Source organism: Rhineura floridana, chromosome 2 (genome assembly GCF_030035675.1).
Source record: "Rhineura floridana isolate rRhiFlo1 chromosome 2, rRhiFlo1.hap2, whole genome shotgun sequence".
NCBI lineage: Eukaryota > Metazoa > Chordata > Lepidosauria > Squamata > Rhineuridae > Rhineura > Rhineura floridana.
This window is the reverse complement of record NC_084481.1, coordinates 168,012,098-168,035,745: the sequence shown is the minus strand read 5'-3', so window position 1 is coordinate 168,035,745 and position 23,648 is coordinate 168,012,098. Positions and strand designations below refer to the sequence as shown.

The following is a 23,648-nucleotide window of genomic DNA, read 5'->3' as shown; positions in this document are numbered from 1 at the left end:
CACTTTTTTTAGTGTACATCTTGAAACATAGTGTGTGAGGTGGCCGTAAACTACCAAACTGAATCTGATATTTGTATAAACTCTCTGTGCAGAAGCCACCTGTTGCTGAATATTTCCCATGCTTTAGAATGATTTTGGTGTGCATTTAGTGTTGAATTTTGTGCAAACTCTCCAAGGTAAGGAGTGCTTTTTGTACAAGGGACAGACATTACTGAAATACTGACCAAAGGAAAGTTATTTGTGTGGTGCATGAGAGCAAGACAATCTATCCATTGTTCAATATTACTTGCCTGTGAAGCCTTGTGTTTAGCAGTGGCATGACAAATAATCATGCATAATATTAAAATGAGCACAGCCCAGAAATCAAAATGATAGACATTAAGGTGATGATATGGCACACATCTATGGGATATTTTATTGGTTGGACAGAACATCCAAACCCTGCCACTAGTTCAAAAGTCAATTTTTGAGATGTTTATTATGCTTGTTGGCATCAACTCCAGCACAACTTGGTCTAACTGAAGTGAGAGAAATGCCATTATACCATCTATTAAGGCCAGTGGGCCCTTCTGTACTGACTTGAACTTCAAGTTTCACAGTGATGTTTTAGAACAATTTTTGATCAGAGATAGGGTAATTTATCAGAGCACATTTTATTAAAAAAAAACTGGCTGTCCTAAGTGAACTTTTTAATTTCAGCAAGTAGATGTTTCCAGATTGAGCTAGTAACTGCAGGGTGGTGGAGGTGATTTGAATTTAAGCCAAGACTTGGGAGTACAAGTTCTCATCAGGTAATGGAAGGGCCATAGCTCAGTGGTAGAGCAGGGTCAGTACTCGACATCTCCAGGGAGGACTGAGAGAGTCCTCTGTTCAAAACCCTGGAGAGTGGCTGCCAGTTTGGAGAGAAAATGCTGAGTTAGATGGATGAGGGGTCTGATTTGTTCCTAATGTGGCTTCCATGCTGAGGGAAAAACCAGAGGTATGGAGGTACATAATTTCTGTAATGCGTGAAACGGAATTGCAGGAATGGCGTCAGGAAAGCTAAAGCTGAGAATGAGCTGAGGTTAGTGAGAAAAAACTTTCTTCAAGTACATCCATAGTAAAAGACAGAGAAAAGCAATGGTGGTACAGCTACTCAGTGAGGATGGCAAAATGAATAACAGATTACAAAGAAGAAGAGAGACTGAAAAAAATGGTCATAGAGAAGACTGAGGGAAGACAGTTTCCTCATCCATCCTTCCGGTACTTAGAAGAGGAGTAGAAAGGGAAAGAGAAATACTCTGGGTGAATGACTGGCTACGAAGGTGGTGCCAGCATGAGAGATTTGGATTCTGGGATCACGGGCTATGCTTCCTGGAAGATGGACTGCTGGCAAGTGATGGGCTGCACCTCACAAGGACTGGGAAGAATGTGTTTGGCCACAGCATGGAGAAATTCATCAGGAGAACTTTAAACTGAATCCTAAGGAGGAGGGAGATGTACACTTGGTGGTAGTGACTAACAAAGGTTTGTGCACAGTAAGAGGCACTGAGGGAACGGCTCTAATGTGGCCCAGTAATAGCCTTCATAAAAATGAAGGAAGACCATAAATCAAATTGTCTTTGATGTCTGTATACTAATGCCCAGAGTATGGGAAACAAACAGGAAGAACATGAACTCTTGTTACAGGAGAGCGAATATGACTTGATAGGTATAACTGAAACTTGGTGGGGTGACTCCCATGACTGGAACACAGCGATTGAAGGATATAATCTGTTCAAAAAGAACAGAAGTAATAGAAAGGGAGACGGAGTCACACTCTATGTTAAAAATATATATCCCTGCACAGAAACATAGGAGGATGAGCTTGGTAGCTCTGCTGAGAGTATCTGGATTAAAACAAATGGAGCAAGGAATAAAAGGAAATGGTGGTTAGAGTGTACCACCAACATCCCAATCAAGGAGAAGACGAAGATGAAACTTTTGCAAAGCAAAATGCCAATGTTTTGAGGAGGCATGATGCAGTAGTAATGGGGGACTTCAATTATCCCAATATCTGTTGAGAGACAAATTCTGCCAAACACGGCCCCTCCAAGAAATTCCTGACTTGTGTTGAAGATAACTTTCTCCTACAGAAAGTGGAGGAAGCAACTAGAGGATCATCTATCCTCTAGTTTGATTCTAACCAACAGAGATTACTTGGTGGATGAAGTAGCAGTTTTGGGAACTCTGGGAGAAAGTGATCACGCTATACTAGAGTTCTTTATTTTAACGGAAGCAAAAGCCGAGGTTAGCCATATGCATACCCTGGACTTCAGGAAAGCCGATTTTAATAAACTCAGAACAATAATAAGTAAGGTTCTGTGGTAAGTGACCCTAACAAGAAAAGGAGTCCAAGATGGGTGAGAGTTTCTAAAAGAGGAAATTCTAAAGGCATAATGGCAAACAATTCCATCAAGGAAAAAAGGGGGAAGACAGCAGAAGAAGCCAATGTAGCTTCACAGAAAGCTTAGAAGTGACCTGGAAACAAAAGAGGACATACAGAAAGTGGAAGGAAGGCCAGACCACAAAGGCAGAGTACAAACAGGTAGCACAGAATTGCAGGGATGGCTTCAGGAAGGCTGCTGAGAATGAGCTGAGGTTAGCAAGAGATGCCAAAAGCAACAAAAAAGCTTTCTTCAGGTACATCCATAGTGAAAGACAGAGAAAAGAAATGGTGGTGTTGAGCCTCCGCTGCCCCACGAGGGCCAGGGAGGGGGGAGAAATGAGTTCCAGGTTTCCTTGGAAGACCAAAGAATTGTTGAGACTGAGCAAGACCTTGGGAGGGGGAGTGAGTTTGACTCCGGGCCAATTCCCACGGATGGCGCAGTCTCGGAAGCATAGAGCGTGCCGCCCCTTGACAGGTTGGAGGAGCCGTTGGAAGATGTCACAGAGGGGACGTTGACTCCCCCTTTACCAAGCGGTTCTCGAGATGACCCGAGCGCATCACCGCCCCCTGACCTCGAGCTGGTTGCTAAGGAGACGGTTCTTTCGGACGAGCCGTTGGAAGCACACACCCCGTCACTCCGCTCTCGACGCCGTGAGAAGCGGACAGGACAGAGGCAGGACTTGCGAAGGAGTCAGAGATCACGATCTAAAACTTTTCCTACTTAAGACTGCAACTCTCTGGGTTACATTGCTGAGTCAACTTTCTACACGCGTTGCAGAGCATGTCTAGAGTGCAGTTAGGGACTTCTAGTGAGCTAGCTTAGAGATTTCTATGAAGTGCACTGCTTTTGATGTATCCATTACTTAAATAAAACAAGATTTGATTGCACCTGCGTCTCAGCCTTGTGAATCCCACTCTGAACAGGACAGGTGGTACTGCTACTCAATGAGGATGGCAAAATGATAACAGATGACAAAGAAAAGGCAGAAGTGCTAAATTCCTACTTTGACTCAGTCTTCTCCCACAAGAGAGTCTATGACCCTACTGGGAAACATGAAGTTAAAGGGGCAGGATTGCAGCTTGAGATTGATAGACGAATGGTCAAGGAATACCTAACCTTTTTGAACAAGTTCAATCTGCATGGCCTGATGAACTGCATCCTAGAGTATTGAAGGAAGAACTGTTTGAACCACTGTCTATTATCTTTGCAAAATCGTGGAGGATGAGTGAAGTGATGGATGACTGGAGGAGGGCTAATCTTCGAAAAGGGCAAAAAGGAGGAACCTGGGAATTACAGACCAGTCAGTCTGACATCGATCCCTGGGAAAATTATGGAGCAGATTATAAAGCAGGCAGTCTGTAAGCACCTTGAAAACTATGCAGTGATTACTAGAAGCCAAGATGGATTTATCAAGAGCAAATCCTGCCAGACTAATTTTATCTCATTTTTATTGGGCAACCTTCCTGGCAGACTGTGGGAATGCTGTGAACATAATATATCTCGACTTCAGCAATCTTTTGACAAAGTGCCCCATGATATTCTGATTAGCAAGCTAGCTAAATGTGGGATGGATGGAACAACTTTCAGATCCACAGTTGGCTCCAGAATCGTACTCAAAGAGTGCTTATATACATACATACGTACATACATACATTGATAGTGAACCAAACTCATTTCTACCCTAAATGGGTCTTCTTCATTGGTCAATTTAAATACAATATATAATTCATGCACAGTTGCGCATGCAAATAAACGACATGCACAGTTTCCTGTTGTAACAAGGTATAATATAATGACCAATAGAGAGAAAAAGTTAATAAATAATGGAGGCTCTCCAATTTTTTTGTCTGGAAAAGATAAACATAAAAGGACAACAGTTGCATCAGAAACTTACACAGAAAACTGTACTGGATATATACATTAAATACAGTGTCACCACATGGACTTAATGAAGAGCTCAGCTGGGTAGCGATGCGATAAATTATTCAACAACTTCATAGATATCTAAGAATATATTGACATGGGATATATTTTTTTCTTGGCCTATGTAATTAATTAAATGATTTGCATTTAAGTTATATCTTGTTTAATGTATACATGTAGTATCTGCAGGATTAGGACTGACTAATTATTTTGTCAGGGATATAGTCCTTTAAGCATGACAGGGCAAAATTTAGTTTAACACCTGGGTTGGGCTGGTCTGTATTAAGTAAATCTTGAGCCACCCTACATACTGTTTGCTGGCTGATCTGTGAGAGAATTTGGAAATGGCCCTATAAGTAGGAATGGTGAGTGTCCACTTCTAAGATACCTGGAGTTATCACCTCATATTAAATTTGGACAATTTTGAACCAGCTAATACTTATTTTTCAGTTTGGTCAAAATACATGATTAATCCAGATCCATCAAAGGATATAAATATATTCTCATTAATAGATAGGTGAGTAGATAAAACAAGTTTGAACATATTTAGTCCCCCCCCGCCCCTGTTCTGGTGGGTTGATTGATTTGTTTATTATCTTTTTCTCTATATAGGTCATTATATTATGCCTTGTTACAACAGCAAACTATGCATGTAGTGACAGCATTGAATTATATATTGTATGTAAATTGACCACTGAAGAAGACCCTGCTGGGAGGAAGGGCAGGATATAAATCTAATAACAATAATAGTAATAATAATAATAATAAATTATTTAGGGTAGAAACACATTTGGTCCACTATCAATGTATTTGTATGCTACATTTGGTTTGTGACATATTAGATTTTAGACATTTGATTTTATTTGTTGGCATTTTTCCTATTTTTTTATATATGTATACTAATTTATATATTTTATTAACTTTGGTATCTATATTTTTTACATCTGGATAACCTAACCCAATTCTGTATTGCTATCCATTTGGGTAGGTTGGGTTCATATTTCCTTGTTTTTTCATCACAAGTGCAAAGTTCTACACCTAGGAAAAAGAAACCAAATGCACAGTTATAAGATGGGGGATACTTGGCTCAGCAATACCACATGCAAGAATGACCTTGGGATTATTGTTGATCACAAGCTGAACATGAGCCAACAGGGTGATGTGGCTGCAAAAAAGGCAAATGCTATTTTAGGCTGCATTAACAGAAGTATAGCTTCCAAATCGTGTGAAATATTGGTTCCCCTCTATTCAGCACTGGTTAGGCATCTTTAGTACTGTGTCCAGTTCTGGACAGGAAACTTTAAGAAGGATACAGACAAACTGGAATGGGTGCAGAGGAGGGCAACAAGGATGATCAGTGGACTGCAAACAAAGTCCGATGAGGAGAGACTAAAAGAAGTGGGCATGTTTAGCTTTGAGAAGAGAAGACTGAGAGGAGATATGATAACACTCTTCAAGTACTTGAAAGGTTGTCACACAAAGGAGGACGAGGATGTCATCTCGATCATCCCAGAGCACAGACATGGAATAATGGGCTCAAGTTAGAGGAAGCCAGATTTCAACTGAACATCAGGAAAAACTTCCTAACTGTTAGAGCGGTACAACAATGGAACCAATTACATATGGAGGTGGTGGGCTGTCCAACACTGGAGGCGTTCAAGAGGCAGCTGGACAGCTGCCTGTTGCTTTAAGTTGGATTCTTGCATCGAGCAGGGGGTGGGACTCCATGTCCCCTTTCAACTCTACCATTTCATGATTCTATGAATGCCAAGGAAATGAAAACACCAGGGAGGCACCAGAAGTCAAACAAAACCCTGGAGAGAAAAAACCTTAAGGTGCTAAGTCAAATAAGAAGGGGCAAACAATGTGGATATCAACTGTTTTGATATGTCTGCCAGATATTTTGTGTGCCCAAAGTGTTTTGTGTCAGCGCTGTGCTTGGATATTCCAAAAGATGATGTTGTCAAGATCTTCAAGATTGCTCTTGAGAAAGGATCCCGCTCGACCCAAAATATGTTGGGCTTGAATAACTATCTAAACAGTTGATATCCACACTGTTTGCTACTTTTTCTTTGACCTTGGCACCTTGATGTTTTTCCTTTCACAGGTTTTGCAGTGCCAAGGGACCCATTTACTTGCAAAACATGTGCTCTTCCACTGTGGTATAGCTCCTTCTTGAGTGATTGCATGGAGCTGGATGAAGGTAAATGCAATGACTCTCAAAAAGATTTAGCTGCTAACTGATGTTAACAGCCCTTTATCTGTTCCTCAAATGACACTCAGCAATAGCAAAGAGCCACTAGTAGCTGGGTCTCATTTTCATTTGTTGTAGTTTTAAGGGATTCAGTTTGTTTGAGTAGTATGGAGTGCCTCTTTTTCTTTTTCTCTCTCCCCACTCCACCAGCTGTACATGTAGCATGGTCAGCACTTATGCTGAACAACAGATGTGGGGAGGGGTGTAAATCTTAGATGCTGGAACTGCACTTGGTGATAATGTCCCCTCCTTTATAAGAAGCTTTATTCAAAGGGAGAGGAAAGAAGGGAGGAAATTGCTTGCAGCTGAGAGGGAGACCGATGCAGGGCTTGTGCAAGGGCGATTAAAAGAAGTGCACTGCCAGAGACATAGAACTATCAGTGTTAAAATGCACATGATCTATTGCACCTTTTGAGGACCACATTTTCTGATTCTGCCCATTCATCCACCTTCCTCGTATTTTTTTTTAATCATAACATTACAAACCCTTCAGAAGCTGATGTATTTCCCCCTGCGTCTGTCTTCAGTCAACATACTGTATCAAGGGCCATCTTTAAAGGCCAGTTTCGACAAGATAAATTTCCATGGCTATTTAGTTCTGTCTTGGAAAAAAGGGTGCATGGACCATTGTGTAAAAATAGTCTTGGTGGTGTTCTGAAATGGTGTGTGAACATTGTGCACTGGCAGCAAAATAACTGCGCGTGTGAGCAGCACACAAGAGTCTACCTATGTACATTGCATACTCGGGGTGTGTGTGTGTTTGCAACAGCACAGCGTTTATTTTAGTGTCTTTCTTCCAGCCTTCTGAGGTGCCCTTCAGATTTTCTCCTAGGTGCACAGAAGCATAGGGCTCCTTGGGCATGGTCTCTGAATCTTTTTCTAACTGTTTCTGAGTGGGTAATAAATTTGGGGAAATTGAATTGGGGGGGCAATCTGGGTTACTGGGTGGGATATTGTGGAACTCCCTCTCCACAGCGCTGTATCCGCCACTTGGCTATACAGTTTTTGCGGAATGCTGAAGATTCATCACTTTACCCTGGCCTTTTTGTATATTTTAGGGGACACCCTATTCTTGTATTATAATTTGTTTAAACTGCTTTTATATTGTGACCAGCACTGGGATCTTAGAGCAAAGGGCAAGTTGATGATAATGATGATAATAATAATAATAATGAATTATTATTTAGGGAAAATAGGTTAAGATGCATTTAGCTAGAGATGATTCGGAGGACAGTGAATGAACGTAATTGAATTGATATAGAGCGTGATCTGTTGGGAAAATAACTGGGGGTTGCATCCAATGTTTTTCCTACTCAGAGTAGACCCACTAAAGTTGATGGACAAATCTAACTTATGAACATTATTTATTATTACATTTATATCCCACCTTTTCTCCAAGGAGATCAAGGTGGAGTCCAAACGTGGTTCTCCCCCTCCAGATTTTATCCTCACAATAACCGTGTGAGGTAGGTTAGGCTGAAAAACACAGTGACTGGCCCAAGGTCACCCAGTGAGCTTCATGGCTGAATGGGTCTACTCTTAGTTAGATACAACCCTGGGAGAATATGAAGAACAACAGATTTAGGGTGATGTGCAAATTAAGTGAAAAATTTCTCTGAGTGATTTGGATGGGAAATTAGTTGGTTTGCCTTCTGTGTGATATTTAAATTCTGAATCTGCATCTATACATATAAATTAGCATATGCCAATTTGTGCCTGTGGGCCCATGTTTTGCAAGCAATGTCCCCAAATAAGGAGCTTTCATGTGGTTGGGAAAATATCTGAAGATCCTCTAAAACTGTGGTGAAACATTATCTGCTGGTATTTTATTTTCCCTGGTGAGAAATTTCTTCATATAGGTCTATAAATCTTTCCAAGTGCTGCTCCTACCCAATTTTTAATTGCTTTCAACATTTGTTGACTGGAGTGCCACAGAAGTGCCTTTTGGTATGGTAGTCAAACAGGTGTGGATATTATACAAGACCATCAGCAGCATTGGGCTATCCTATCTTGGTTAAATAAACTAAAGTATGAATGACCCTTTGTAACATCTTCACCCCTCTTTTCACACGAGACATTATTAAATTGGGAAGTTTCTAACCATAGTTTCCTGTTTTGTCCAAATTGGGAAACAATGGGTTGTACTTAGCTTAGCTCTAAAGTGAACATTCTGTTAGCGAAAGGATTTTTCCTTGAGCAATGGAACATTTTCCTCCTTTACTTCCCCTATCTGTTCTAGATTTTTCTCCAACTTTCTGGAGCAGGTTTGCATGCATGGAGAGAGGAGGGAATCCTGTTGCACTAGCATTAATCCTTGTGCGAATGCATGAATGTAGTTGAATACTTCCCACTGGCATTGACTTTGGAGGAAGCTAGCATATCAAACCCTGGTTTAAAGTTTATTTTATATCCTGATTGTTCCAGAATGATTAACTGTAGTTTCTCAGTTCAGACAACATGGGAAACTATGGTTAATTAGAGGTTCTGCTGGTTTAACTGGGGCTGTGTGCATGGGCAAAAGCTTGTTCACATCTTATCTTGGCTTAATAAGGTACGATAGCCCTACCTTCACATTTTTCTGTCTGTCCATTCATGTTCTCTTTCTTTGTGACCAACATTTGGAACAATCTGTAGAGATGCTTGGAAAGAAGCGGATGCTGCCCTGCAGCTCAAATCTAGGAGGTGTGTATAATGTGAGTAGGAACTCAAGTGAATTAAATATAGTTGTATGGGGGAATCAGTTGGGAGAGGCACCAGTAGGAAAACGAAAGCAGAGCTCTTGGTTATGCTGCAACAGACTGTTAAGTAAAGTTTGTTCCTTCTAATGAGTATTTGTGATTCATTTCAACTCTTGCAAATATTACATGATGTCAGAAGACTACCTAAAAACATAAGGCAGTGAAAAATGGACCAGTTGAAGCCTCCAGGAAAGTTGGTGTTTGAAGGAATTGCAGCAGAGAACTGGAGAAGATGGAAGCAAGGGTTTGAATTGTAGTACATTGCAGGTGGAGCAGATAAGAAAGATGAGAGACTCCAGTCAGCATTATTTCTGCATGTGGCAGGTGAAGAAGCAAGAGAGGCATTTAATACTTTCCTGTTTGATGATGATGCAGATAAATATAAAATTCAAGTTTTGATGAATAAATTTGAAGCTTATTGTGTGCCCAGAAGAAATGTTACTTATGAAAGGCACAGGTTCTTCACTAGAATACAGAGTGAAGGAGAAAGGATAGACCAATATGTGACTGAGTTGAAGCTTTTGGCTCAGACCTGTGAATTTGGGGAGCTGTGTGATTCTCTTATTAAGGATCGCATAGTGTGTGGCATTCAGACAGACAGATTGAGAGCCAAGTTACTGAGAGAGTGTGATTTAACCCTTTAGTGTGCAGTGAATATATGCAGGGCAGAAGTGGCTGCAAAACAGATGAAAGATATTGGGGCAACAGAAAAACAAATGGATGCCTTACAGGGCAAAAGTACCTTTGAAAAGCCAAAAGTAAGCCAGCCTCAGAGCAAATGGAGCCCTGGCACTACTACCAGCCCCCAAGAAAAGGAAATGCCACAGAGGCCCGTAGTAGCAGCAAAGGCCTGCTACAAGTGTGGTATCAGTCATCATGACATAAATGCTTGTCCTGCATATGGGAAGGAATGCAGAAGATGTGGCAAACTTAATCATTTTGCTAAAATGTGTAAAACTAGAGATAGAAAACTTCAATGCAGACAAATGTTCTCAGTAGCAGATACAACTAAAAATGCTCATGATTTCTTCATTGGCACATTGAATTCTACAGCTCTGGAAGATGAATGGTGTGTGGATCTTCTCATAAATGATCACAAGTATGTGACTTTTAAGATTGACACAGGAACACAGGCTAATGCAGTGTCTTTAAAAACATACAAAGCCTTGCAAGCTGAACCCCTTCAGCATTCAAATACCAGATTAATAACCTATTCTGGAGAAAGACTACATGTGTCTGGTAAATGTAACCTGGATTGCAAATATAAAGATCAAAGAGCTGAGTTGGAATTTCACATAGTAGACTTTGATGCACAAGCTGTACTCGGTCTCCGGGCTGTGACTAATTTAAATTTGGTGCAAAGAGTTAAGTTAATGAAAAGAGCTCTAGTAGATCAATGGGATGTTGCAGTTGAATACAAAGATGTATTTGAAGGCTTAGGTTGCTTACCAGAGAAATACGCCATCAAAATCAACCCACAGGTTCCACCTGTAATTCATGCACCTCGGAAGGTTTCAGTGGCACTAAGGGATAAAGTCCAAACAAAATTGACTCGTATGGAGCAATTAAAAGTCATAGTTAAGGTAGAAGAACCTACAGAGTGGGTGAATTCAATTGTGGTTGTAGACAAGCCTGGCCGGGACCAGATAAGAATATGTTTAGATCCAAGAGATATGAACAGAGCAATTTTAGGAGAACATTTTCAATTGCCTACTGTAGAAGAAATTACCAGTAAGCTAGCAGAAGCAGAATTGTTTACGGTTCTTGATGCCAGTAGTGGATTCTGGCAAATTCAGCTAGATGACAACAGTTCCAGGCTATGCACATTTAATACACCTTTTGGCAGATACTGATTTACAAGAATGCCATTTGGTATCTCTTCAGCTCCTGAGGTCTGTCAGAGGATGATCCAACAGACATTTGAGGGTGTTGATGGGGTCACATGCTACATAGATGATATCGTGGTTTGGGGGAAGACCAAACAGGAACATAATGAGAGACTGAAGAGAGTTCTGGACAGGTGCTGAGAGAGGAATCTGAAACTGAACAAAGTGAAATGCAAATTTGCCATGACTGAAATAAAATATCTAGGACACATCTTAACCAAAGAAGGACTATCTACTTTTGGTTGATTATTATTCAAAATATGTGGAAATATGTTTGCCTGAAGACACTACAAGTAGATCAGTAATTTTACACTGCAAATCTATATTTGCAAGACATGGTATACCTGAAGAGGATGTCAGTGATAATGGGCCTCAATTTTCCTCTAGAGACTTTAAAATGTTTGCCAAAGATTGGGACTTTGTTCACACAACACCCAGTCCACTATTTCCTCAATCAAATGGAATGGCAGAAAGGGCGATCCAAACAGTAAAGAGGATTCTTAAGAAATCTAGTCTGAATAACACAGATCCTTATCTTAGTTTATTGGATTACAGAAATACGCCTACAGTAGATACAGCCTCACCTGCACAACTTTTAATGGGGAGATGTTTAAGAACCAGGTTGCCTACCTGAGCACCGTTGTTACTACCTCAGCAGGTAAAAGGTGACATACAGACACATCTGAAGAGAAGACAAGAAAAACAGAAGCTTTACTTTGACAAAGGTTCAAAGCCTTTACCACCTTTGCAGGTTGGTGATTCTGTTAATGTTCAGCAAGATGGAGTGTGGAAACCAGCGAGAGTGACTGGACAAAACATGACTCCAAGATCATATTTGGTTCAGACTGATGATTTAGCTGTCTACAGACGGAACAGAAGAGATCTTCAAAGCACTCCAAGTTGTGAACCAAAAATGGATGAGACTACTGAGACTGCAACTGCACCTCCATCAGAGGTAGACCTATCAGAGTCTCAAGACAACAAAAGTAGAACAGCTGTAGCACAAAGTGCCAGTGATATACCAGAAAAGATTTTGGACTCTGAGTTACCTGTTACTACATCAAGAGGCAGAGTGATCAGAAAACCAATTCGATATAGACAGTAGTTTCTATCTTTTTCTTTTTTTAAAAAAAGGGAGATGTAATGTGAGTAGGAACTCAAGTGAATTAAATATAGTTGTATGGGGGAATCAGTTGGGAGAGGCATCCGTAGGAAAATGAAAGCAGAGCTCTTGGTTATGCTGCAACAGACTGTTAAGTAAAGTTTGTTCCTTCTAATGAGTATTTGTGGTTCATTTCAACTCTTGCAAATATTACAGTGTGTTTGAAAATAAGTTGTTTAACTAAATTGCTCTTGTACACTTCCTGTGATATTTTTTTTTAGGTGTGTGAAACACAGGGGCAGAAATTGCTCTGCATGTGCCAAAATGGAAAAAGATCGTGGTGAGTGGGGGACAAATGACTGAGGGGAGGGACAGAAAAACACAGCCTAGATATGTTCCATCAGGTTCTGCCCACTGGTGTGGATGGCATGCATCAAAGTAGTAATGAAAATTATGCCTGAAAAAATAGGAATGTGTGGAAGCTAACATGTCAAACACATAACATAGAAAAACCTAATCTGAATGGTTAATTTGCAGTAAAATGTCCTCGTCTGGAAGCACCTTCACAGTAACTAAGGAACCTAACTTTTATTTTGTGTCTACAAAAAATAGTTCCAAGAACAGATTTTTAAATGTCCACACCATTTTGAAGAGAGCAGTTCTTTTCTTTTTAAATATAAAATGTGGAGTGTACATTGTAGTTTGATGACGTTTTATTGGCATATGTTTGAGATTTGCTGTGTTCAAAATGCAAACAAAAATACCCATTGGGGTGTGCAGATCATCTTGTGTGCTATGTTGTGTTTGCATGCATTTAAACATAAGCATGCCCACAATCCATTGTTTCTGAAACAGGGGAATGGAAAATTTAGACCACTTCTACCTGAATTGAAATTTTTGTCCATAGTATACTAAAAAGACCACCATTTTCTTTGACAATCTTTTAACTTTGGATGCCTCTAGCCTCTGGCTACTGTCTCAAAGTAACAGCTTTAAAAAATTTTGTACAACTTTTTGGGAAACTGCAACATCAGGGGTGGTAGAAAAAAGGATAATAGTTGGTTCATCAGACAAAACAGTCCATCTACTCTCAGACTCTGTATTTTGACAGTGGTTCTCTCAAGGTCTCAGGTACGGGTCTCTGCTACCTGTGATCCTTTAACTTGGAATGCCAGGTGTTTAGTTTGGGACCTTTATGTGTGCAAAGCCTGTGCTCTGCTATTGGTGGACACACACCCCACCAAAGATAATCTTAAATCTAGTCTCAATTCCAATGAGATAGAGAGTTTTGTTGATACAGTTTAGGGGAAATAGTATTGAAAGTCCCTTTAGGACTGAATAGGATAATGGTGCTATTACTTTTTTTAGTCTTTTCAGTAGAGTTTGTGCAGTTACTACAGAATTATGCTGTTGATTACATTTGTTTTTGTGAAATGAGAGTGTTTGATACGACAGCTGTTTCTCTCCTAACTGTACAGCACTTTAACTCATAGTGCTGTGATGTACGTTTTAGTTGTTGTGGCTTGAGTTTTCAGTTTGTTTTCTTTTATTATGTATTTTTTTAAGGTTGTACCCTGCTCCAATATATAGGAAAGGTGTATTAATCTATCACAGTTCAGGTGGATCTTGTCCAATTTTCAATTTAGATGTTCCTTGGCTTTGTTCATTTGTCATTATGAGCAGCTATATTCTGGTAGGAATAGAAATGTCAGCAGAGGGAAAGGCAGCTTTCATAGTCAAGGGGTGACTAACTGTCGTAAATCCTAGCCTTTTCATTGCTCTTGCGAAAAGATTCCAACAATCTTTAGAAAGTATTGAATATTATTTTTAGGAACTGTATGTTAGACTTTCTTCTACCTCCTCCAGATGCTTCCTTTTTCTTGATTTTTATTCCAAAGCTTTGATTTGTGGTTGCTGCGTGTAAATAATTTTTCCTTTTTTGTGAATAGATTCCTATATTTCTTATATTGATGAATGAATAGGTGTTGGTTGATCAGCAAGGAGGCCAGATACATTTGACATAGAAGCATTCAGTTAGAGCAGGAATGGGCAACCTGTAGTCCTCCAGATATTGCTGGATTCTGTCTCTGATAGCCAATGGTGATGATGGGAGTTGTAGTCCAGCAATATCTGGAGCACTACAACTTTCACACCCCTGTAGTAGGTGAATTGCTGGGAAAAGTAATGCTTTTTGTGCCTCTTGTATCCATTGTAATGCTCTGTGGCTGTGCTAGGAACTGTATGATTTTCAATTCTGCTTTTATTGCTTCTTTTATTTATTATATTTTATTGTAATACAATTTACCACACAATTCAAATTGGTCCCAGGCTATGGTCTGAAGGCACATGAGGCCAGCGAGCTGCTGAAGCTAAGCAAGGTTAGGTCTGGTCAGTGCCTAGATGGGAGACCTCTTGGGAACCATATGTAAGCTGCCTTGGATTTCGATCATGAAAAGAAAGGCGGGGTATAAATGTAATTAGTAACAACAACAACAACAACAACAAAATGGTCATACAATAAAATATGATGTAAGTAATAAATTAAGCAATCCAAATACAATTAAAAATCAATATGAATATGTGGACATGCCACGGGCCATCTGTATGAAGCTTGCAGACCACAGTTTGGGAACCTCTGGCCTACATGTCACATTTGCTTTGCCTTTCCTCACTCTCAAGGCCATTTTGATATGTGAAAGAGGTGACTACATTTCACATGAATGTGTTTTTGTTTTAAAATACAGCTGCAGAGTGAGTGAGGGCTGCTCAGGATTGGGACCACAGTGCGTAGGGCAGGTTTAACTCTTTCCTCCCAGGCTGCTGTCCCAAATAAAAAGTCACCTGCCTAAAGATGATGTTCCACTCTAGGTGAGAAGTTGCAATTGACACCAAGAGTGGGTGGGGAATGGTTGGGTCAGAAACCATAAACAACAATGCATAAACTAAGCTGGGGGAGAGGAGGGGGTCATAACCAAGGGGGCCCCCAGTAGGGGGAAGAGGGAGCTGAAGAAGTCTGCAGCCTTTCTCCTGATGTCACTTTACCCCTAGCTGGTCTCTGATAGCAGAAGTGAACCTGTCTGGAGAAGTGCCTCCTAGGGCAAGGGGTGGTGGTGAGAATGCTACAGGGAGATAAGTTATGGGCGTGGGCAGGCTTCACTTGTCCTCACCCATATGTCTTTTTGTTCTTAAACATATCTGTTGCTCTTTCCCACATGGCTTCGTGTTACCTCTTGCTACTGTTTCTCTGTGGGCCGTTTTTACTCCAGGTGTACAGTTTCAGCACACAGAACTTGGGTAACTACAGAAGGCCTTCCAGATGCTGCATGACTACAACTCCTACCATTCCTGACACATGGCTGTTCCTGTTGGGCTGTTGGGAACTGGAGCCCAACAACATTTGGAAGGCCATGGACTCCCCATCCTGAGAGAATGGATGAGAAATATGCCCTAGCTACAATGGGTTGGAAAGCCTGAGTATAGCAGTGCCCAGGGAGACTGGAGTGGCGAGAACCATCGAGGTTGATTGTTGTGAGGGCACACGGGAAGAAGAGGAGTCAAGGAGCACATTATCTCTCAAATATGTCCTCATGTTTTGTCTCTGCTCTGTTCTCCATTCTTTAGGCAAAATTGTATAGCATTTTAGCTGTATCAAATTGAGTGATAAATTGGCAGGCACACCCACGCGCACATTACAGCATCAGCTGGCAGAGCAATTAGAATAGAGGCTGTCGGCATTTATATTAGAATCCCCCACTCCACTGCCACCCAGGGTTTTTGTGTGTGAGAGAGATTTATAATACATAATGGCTTTATGCAACAAAAATTATTGAAGTTCTCCAGCAACTTCACAGCACGCTGTACTGCAAAGGGTTGGCCACAGAGTTACGATCTAGGAGAGCTGCGCTTTAAAATCTGAAATGAAAAGAGACATTATAACTCTCTCTCTCTCTCTCTCTCTCTCTCTCTCTGGGTGTGTGGGTGTGTGTGTGTGTGTGTGTGTGAGGGAGAGACAGAGAAAGAAAAAGAGAACTCATTAGAATACAAACCATAATCATACTTCAAAATGCTTTGAACCTGAGGATAAGGAAATGTCTGAGGTATTGATTTAGTCCATGGTTGATTTGGTCCCGTGTGGGAAAAGAATATCAAAATTCCAAAACCTGGACCGCTTCTTAAACCAGGCTGGCTAGTAAAATTCCATGTTCTTGAGGGCCACTTGAGACACATAATATTTGAGAATTCTATCTGGAGGTGTGTGTCAGTAGACCCCAGTGGAAGTCATTTGCTTATTTATGCTGTAATCCTCTATATGTTTGCTCCAAAGTCATTCCTACTGAGGGTGCCTCCACAAGGCAGTTTATTGTGGGCTTGGTTCTGCACAGGCATGTGGGTTTCGTGCAGTGTACGCACGATGTGGTCTTTATCAAAATGCAGTCCTATATTCCTCTCCAAATCTAATCCAGATTTACTATTTCAATTTTTTAAAATTTACTGTGTTTTCCACAAACTGTAAGTCTGGATTAAATGGGGGAAATGGTATGGAATGACATTCTGATGCCGTCATGCGGATGCTGCGCAAAACTTGCAGGCATGAGCAGCACTGAGACAACAATAAGGTTCTGTAGGGAACTGTCCCGAGTTCAGTGGGTCTCACTATCTAGTAAATGCAGTTAGGTTGTGGTCTTAGCGGGAAATTATTTCTTCCAGCTCAGTTAACTACTGTCCCATGGGTTGTATCTCATGCTGTATGTACAGAGTTCCCCCCCCTTCCCTTCATATTGTTGAAGGAGCATTCAGAGTAGACAGTGCTGGCCTAGATGGACCAATGGCCTACGAATGGTGCCCTCCAGACTAGACAATTCTGTGCTGGATGGATAGGCTGGTGTATGGCAATTTCTTGTGTGACGGAGGCAATTATTGTCTGTGGCGTGTCTGACTTTAGTAGTGCTTCAAAAATCTACAAAACCTGGTTGATCAGAAGTGATAGCAGCATAAAAAGAAATGTGTGCATGCCATTAGCAGTGATGGCTCTTAAGACCTTCAGCTCTCCAGCCTTGCTATATGCTTACTTTGTTCCTCTTTTAATTATAGTCTATTTCAGTCTTTTAGAACTGCCCTTGGAATGTGTCTGCCGATTTCCCAAGAGTGGGAATGTGACTATAGGTGGTAAAGAGGAAAAAAATTTCCCCAAAAAAGATCCACTCTTTAATAATGAGTCCAGTTAACAATGTTGCAAAAAGAAGCTGTTTTGAACTAGAAAATACCAAATGGAAGGGTGTGTGTGTTTGGGTATGCATGCAGGATGCAAGTTGGAGCTGCTACTTTTTTTCTGCTATAACTTATTATCCTTCTCTGATCTTCATGATGAAAATGAAAGCACCAAACCCTGTAAAACAAACACCCCATCCTAAACAAGCAGAGAAATTTGGTTAGCAGCCAGCCCTTTTAGCAGCCAGCTTCAGCTCAAAGTGAATATATTACAGCTGTGTTATAAGATCCCAAAATGAAAGCTTTACAGTGGAAAAATGCTGACAGACCCCCTAAGAAGAACAGCATGCTGTAATTAGGGTTCTTCTCCAAATGTGCCAAATGAAGCCCAGCAGAGCTGAATGTAATAGTTCGAGCTTTTTGTTGTACAGCTGTATCGGGGTGTGCACTTTGACAGCAAATTGCACCCTGTGGCGTTGTGTGTGCTGCTATCCGTCCACAGATCTAGCTGTTTCCAGTTGCTGTGGAGGAAGGGTGAACAAGTGTATTCCCTTTCTGTCCAGCTCATTGGTAACAGCTTGTAGTTGAAACCATAGACACCCTGACGGTGCATGTGTATAGGGTGTATTTTGGGGACAGCATGTACTTCGTCTTCAGCAAGGTTGGTTGTTATAAACACATGATGCCTGTGCTTGTTCTCTGCTCACCTTTCAGCCATCTTGCAGAGCTATTGCAGGCTGCGTAGCCATGGCCAATTAATTAACCAAATGGAAAGTTTGTGTAAGGCTGTTTGCAGATGAGAGTTCTTCAAAGACTGGAAGGCGATATGACGGAGTAGTCTGTGGGATATACATTAATTTTTTTCCTGTCCCGATGTGGTCCCTGGTCAAATAGTTTTTGCAGGATTTTGTGGAACTATGTATCATCCACCTGCAGCCTAAGAGGCAAAGTGATGGGGTCCGGAGGCAGTTGAGCGTGGCATTGTGTTGAGGGAGTTGCCAAAAATGCCTGATTGCTAGAAAGACCTGTTAGTTCTGGCCCCTAATGTCTCTCAGCCTTTATTAAAATGAGGTATTGAAAATGGAGTAATCGCATTCCCAGGATGACTGAGCACTTGATGAGCTCCACATGCGAAGAGTGATTTGCCTGTATGTTATTGATGTACGCATGCATAACTATATGGTGCATTTGAGAGGCGTATCTATTGAGTTCAGTGGACGCTCTCTTTTCTTCTTGAATGAAAGGATGAAATTATTAATTTATGTTCTTTGACCAGGAAGCTACAAATCGGGGTGTATGGTTTGGTTTTGTCAGGACTACTTGCTTATTGAAAAGCCTGTTGGATATTGCCTGTTTCTGGAGTAAGTGGTGGTCTCCTGGGAGCATCTAGCAGCAGCTTGTATGTTTTCGGTCTGATCCACTGAAGGGAGGGAGACACCATGGTCTGTGGTTTAACAAAAATGCACCCACAGTACTGAAAATGGCAGCTGATTCCTCCATGTGCAGGCAGCCTCGTTCATCTAACATTTTTTAAAAAACACACACCCATGTACTTGATTGCATAAAGTAATTTGATGGTATAGGTAGCTGCCTGTTAGAGATTAAGATCTCCAACATGAGTGATAGTCTTTCCCTAGAATGTGGGAGGCCAGCAGCGTTACTAGCCTTTAATTTCCCGGGAATGAGAAAGCCACTAATCTCAAGTGAGTTGGCTCTCTAACACTAATCAGAATGAGGGATTTGGAGATTATTAGCTTAAAGGCAGAAGTTCTCAAATAGCAGACTAAGTGAGGGGGTGCAGCCTCTTTCCTCTCATTCAGACAAGATCTGGGAGGGCTGAATGCTGTCAGGCAGAAGGATCCTCATTGTGGGTGTCACTGCACCCTCATTGGGTAAGTACCCCCAGTTACCCGAGAGACCATGTCTCCTGCATCATGTGATCCATGACTTGGTGTCTGCTGGAGAGAGTTTGCTGGTAGCACCACCAATCAGGAAAGCTCTAGGAATGATAACGCGACATCAAGCCTTGTAATCGATAGCAACCTAGTCACAGAACACATTCCCGTCAGAAATTCAATGGGTGTCAACTTAGTTTTAGGCATCAACACAACAGTGTGTGTGTTTATTTCTGTTAGGCTTTGATGATTAATACACCTGGTCCACGGAATTGTAATTAATTGATGGCTTCAGCTGATTTAAATATTGATTGCTGTATTATGTTTTCTCTGTTGTAGCCCACTTTGAGCCTATGGAGGAAGGGCGGGATATGAATTCTAAAAATAAATAAAATAATGGTGGCAGCGGGGGGGGGGGAAGTGTGGCCACATTGGGGATATGTGTATGGACTGGGAATGTGGGGGCCCATCAGCAGCACCATGCAAGGGCACCGTGAAGTCTGACCCTGGTCTTGTGCTTTCTTATGAAATGTCCCTGTTCATAGTTTTAGGAGGAGTCGGAGACATCTGTTCTTTTGTTTGGGACTAGTATCTCAGTCCATGGGTCCTCGTATAGAGCATCAAACTGTATATACATAACCAGCATGCAAGGAATTTAGAGCGCATTCTTGTGAAACATCATGGCTAGTCCTGCATTAGGAGCTCCAGAAGGTGGAGTACTTTTTAAAAAGGAGTACACTCCCGAGTTCAAAAGTCTTCAACATGTGATAGAAGCAGCTCCTGATTTATCCTGGGAAAAGCTTTGCACAAAAGATTGCACAATTTTAGCCTCCACCTGTTTAAAATATATTTTCTTGGTTGACTGCAGTAGGCATCACCTTCTTAAAAAGTTGGCAGGGTAGGTAATAGGCACTGGTTATATTTTGGACGGCGGAAAAAGTGTTAGTTTGAGTTCAGCTCTCTCTTAGCTTTTGTTCCCATGGCTATATGAATACAACCTCCAGAAATACATACTCTCAGAAGGAACAAAGCTTGTATTTTGGTTTTCTGAAAACCACATTTCCAAAGAGAAGCTCACTTTGCACCGGATGGAGATCTTTGTTTTTGGCTTCTCACTTGCTGCCTCAAGGCATCTAGCACAAAAGAATGTGGACCAAATGACACGGGTGGAGATGGGGAAAGGTTATGGAGCCCTTTTGCCTTTAGGCCACTAGTTTGCATCTAGAAAGCAAACTAGCCAAAGTATTAACATATGAAGGAAGGACTTTAGAAATTCTGTTGGAATGGGAAATCCTCTTGCAAAAACGAAATGCTATTGTAACCAGACATCTTCATGGGCAAATCAGGCCAATCTGCACCCATGGGGACCTTTTGGTGGGCCTTGAAGTTGGTTAGAAAGGTTGTGTGTGGGAGCTTTTTCCGTTTTTTGGAAGGCTGGAGTCTCAAGAGATGGCTTTTAATAACCTTTATGATTAATAACCATGCCACCGATCTGTACAGGCTTTTTGGAAACGTGACAAAAGATATAACAAACTATTGTAACTAAAAACAGAAGAGTAAACATTTAATCCAATAAAATCTTGGATTGGTTATATAATGCTTTTTGAAGAAACAATATATTTGCTAAAACAGGGTAAAGGAGGATTTGGCAACACTGCGGTGCAAATGTGCAAGAAGCTTTTCCCTAGCATTTGTGCATGAGCTTATGAACTATCACTAATACACTTTCTCCTGTTTGTGGTTCGTTGGATCCAGGCCTTTATGAATTGGTTCCTTGTGCATCTGGCTACCTTGCCACAATTTGACTGGCAGGATTCAGGACCCAGATTCACTTGATGCATGGAGCTGCATGGTGCAGGGGGGAGATTTTTGGGTTTGTGTGTAGGAGAGTTGAGTTCAGACCTTTCCTCTTTATCTATGAAACTAATTAGCTGAGCTTGGTTTAAATAATAATAATAATAATTTAATTTGTGGGTCGCCTATCTGGCCAATGGCCACTCTAGGCGACGTACAATTTAACAACAATACATTACATCATAATAAAATACATCATAAAATACAATATAACAATAAAACAATAAAACAGTTCCAGTACAGAGTAGTAGGCTATTGGTCGTAAAAATTTAACCCTCCCCGTAAGTCCCAAAGGCCTGTCTGAAGAGCCAGGTCTTCAAAGCTTGGCGGAATACATTCAGGGAAGGGGCATGTCGAAGGTCATGCGGGAGGGAGTTCCAGAGAGTGGGGGCCGCCACTGAAAATTTTATTTATTTATTTATTTATTTTATTAAATTTTTATACCGCCCCACTAGCATAGCTCTCTGGGTGGTGAACAACAAGCAATACAAATATATACAATAAAATCCAATAATACCATACAGCAAAAGTACAGAGAATGAAAGATCTAAAAACAATTACAACACACTTTAAAACTGAATTAAGTTAAATTAAAAGCCCTAGAAAAGAGGAAGGTTTTAACCTGGCGCCGAAAAGACAGCAGCGTCAGCGCCAAGCAAACCTCATCGGGGAGACTGTTCCACAGTTCAGGGGCCACCACTGAGAAGGCCCTAGTTCTTGTTACCACCCTCCGAGCTTCTCTGTGGGTCGGAGCTCGGAGGAGGGCCTTCGATGTCGAGCGCAGTGTACGGGCAGGTTCATATTGGGAGAGGCGTTCCAACCATTGTCTCATTGCAATCATGCTGTTGCAATGAAGTGATTTTTATTATCTGCTGGAAATATGCTTATAGATAATTACACTTTCTTGGCTTGGGATGAAGGAGTCGGAGGGTTCAAGGGAAGAAGGTTGTGCCCCATAAACTTAAAGGGGTGACATTTCCTGACAATTGATTGGCCTCTTTAAAGAACTTGAAAGCTTTGGAGAAGAAGTTTCCCTAGGTATCAAAACACTGTTTGCTGAACACTTTTATAGATCTCTATGTCATAGTTTGGACACATAATGAGAAGACATGATTCACTAGAAAATACAATAATGCTGGGAAAAACAGAAGGGAGTAGAAAAAGAGGAAGGGCAAACAAGAGATGGATTGATTCCATAAAGGAAGCCACAGACCTGAACTTACAAGATCTGAACAGGGTGGTTTACAACAGATGCTATTGGAGGTCACTGATTCATAGGGTCATCATAAGTCGTAATCGACTTGAAGGCACATAAAACGCGCACGCACACACACACGCATGCACAGAGCTACCCCAGACATTCAAAAAGGATTTGGCTGGGACAACCAGAGTTCATGGCTTGGCAAGTTCCTTTTCTCTAACCTTCCTCTCCCCCCGGCATTTTCCACACTCTTTTTTGTTTAATAGTTTTAGAAATGTTTTCAGTTATAAGAACATAAATATGGACCAGCTTTTTTTTTTTGTTCTACCAGACTAAATATGTTTGTCATCTGCATCTAGAGAACAGCTCTTGACACTTGATGGCATCTTCACTGATTTCTGTGCATCTTTCAGTCTCCACTAATATATCTCCACACATACACGTACAAAAAGTCTGTATTCACAGGGAGAGGTTAAATGCGAGCTGAATTCAATATGTATACATCTCATTTTCTTTCTTTCTTTTGACTAGGTGACATTAGAGAAAGTGTTGGGAATTACGGTCTCTGGAGGCAGAGGATTGGCCTGTGATCCGAAGAGTGGTCTTGTTGCCTATCCAGCTGGGTGAGTAATTGAGGGAGTTCTAAAATGAATGCACATTGTCAGCACAACTGTAAAGGTACAGTTTATGCCAAATCTGTCATGTAGCAGAGTGATGCATTGTAAGTCTCATAAAACTCTTTCCAGTTATGGTGAACATCAGTAATGTAATGGACTGCCTTCAAGTCGATCCTGACTTATGGCTACCCTATGAATAGGGTTTTCATGGTAAGCGGTATTCAGAGGGGGTTTACCATTGCCTCCCTCTGAGGCTAGTCCTCAGTTGGCTAGGGCCTGCTCAGCTTGCCACAGCTGCACAAACCAGCCCCTTCCTTGTCCGCAACTGCCAGCTGGGGGGCAACTGCACTCCTTGGGACTATGCAGCTTGCCCACGGCTGCACAGGTGGCAGGGCACGTAACCCTTGAGCCACTCACTGTGGGGGTGATCTTTAGCTGGTCCTTTACAGCCAGGAGACACAAGCGGGGATTTGAACTCACAGACTCCAGACTCCCAGCCAGGCTCTCCTCCCCACTGTGCTATACCAGCCTGAACATCAGTAGGGCTGGTTTAAATTGCTGG

General features: G+C 41.4%; 1 protein-coding gene across 10 annotated transcripts in view; it reads left to right on the top strand.

Annotated features, from left to right (window-relative positions):
- Positions 1-23,648, top strand: part of MAPKBP1 (mitogen-activated protein kinase binding protein 1) — a 175,541-nt gene that overhangs the window by 36,336 nt on the left and 115,557 nt on the right. For 9 of the 10 annotated variants that reach the window (XM_061611352.1, XM_061611351.1, XM_061611358.1 and 6 more), the window contains one exon: positions 23,001-23,092. In XM_061611352.1, coding sequence (XP_061467336.1) covers positions 23,001-23,092 — 92 coding nt within the window. Of the gene's footprint in view, positions 1-4,622; positions 4,697-23,000; positions 23,093-23,648 lie in introns of those variants that run through there. The other variant, XM_061611353.1, reaches the window with a different exon arrangement.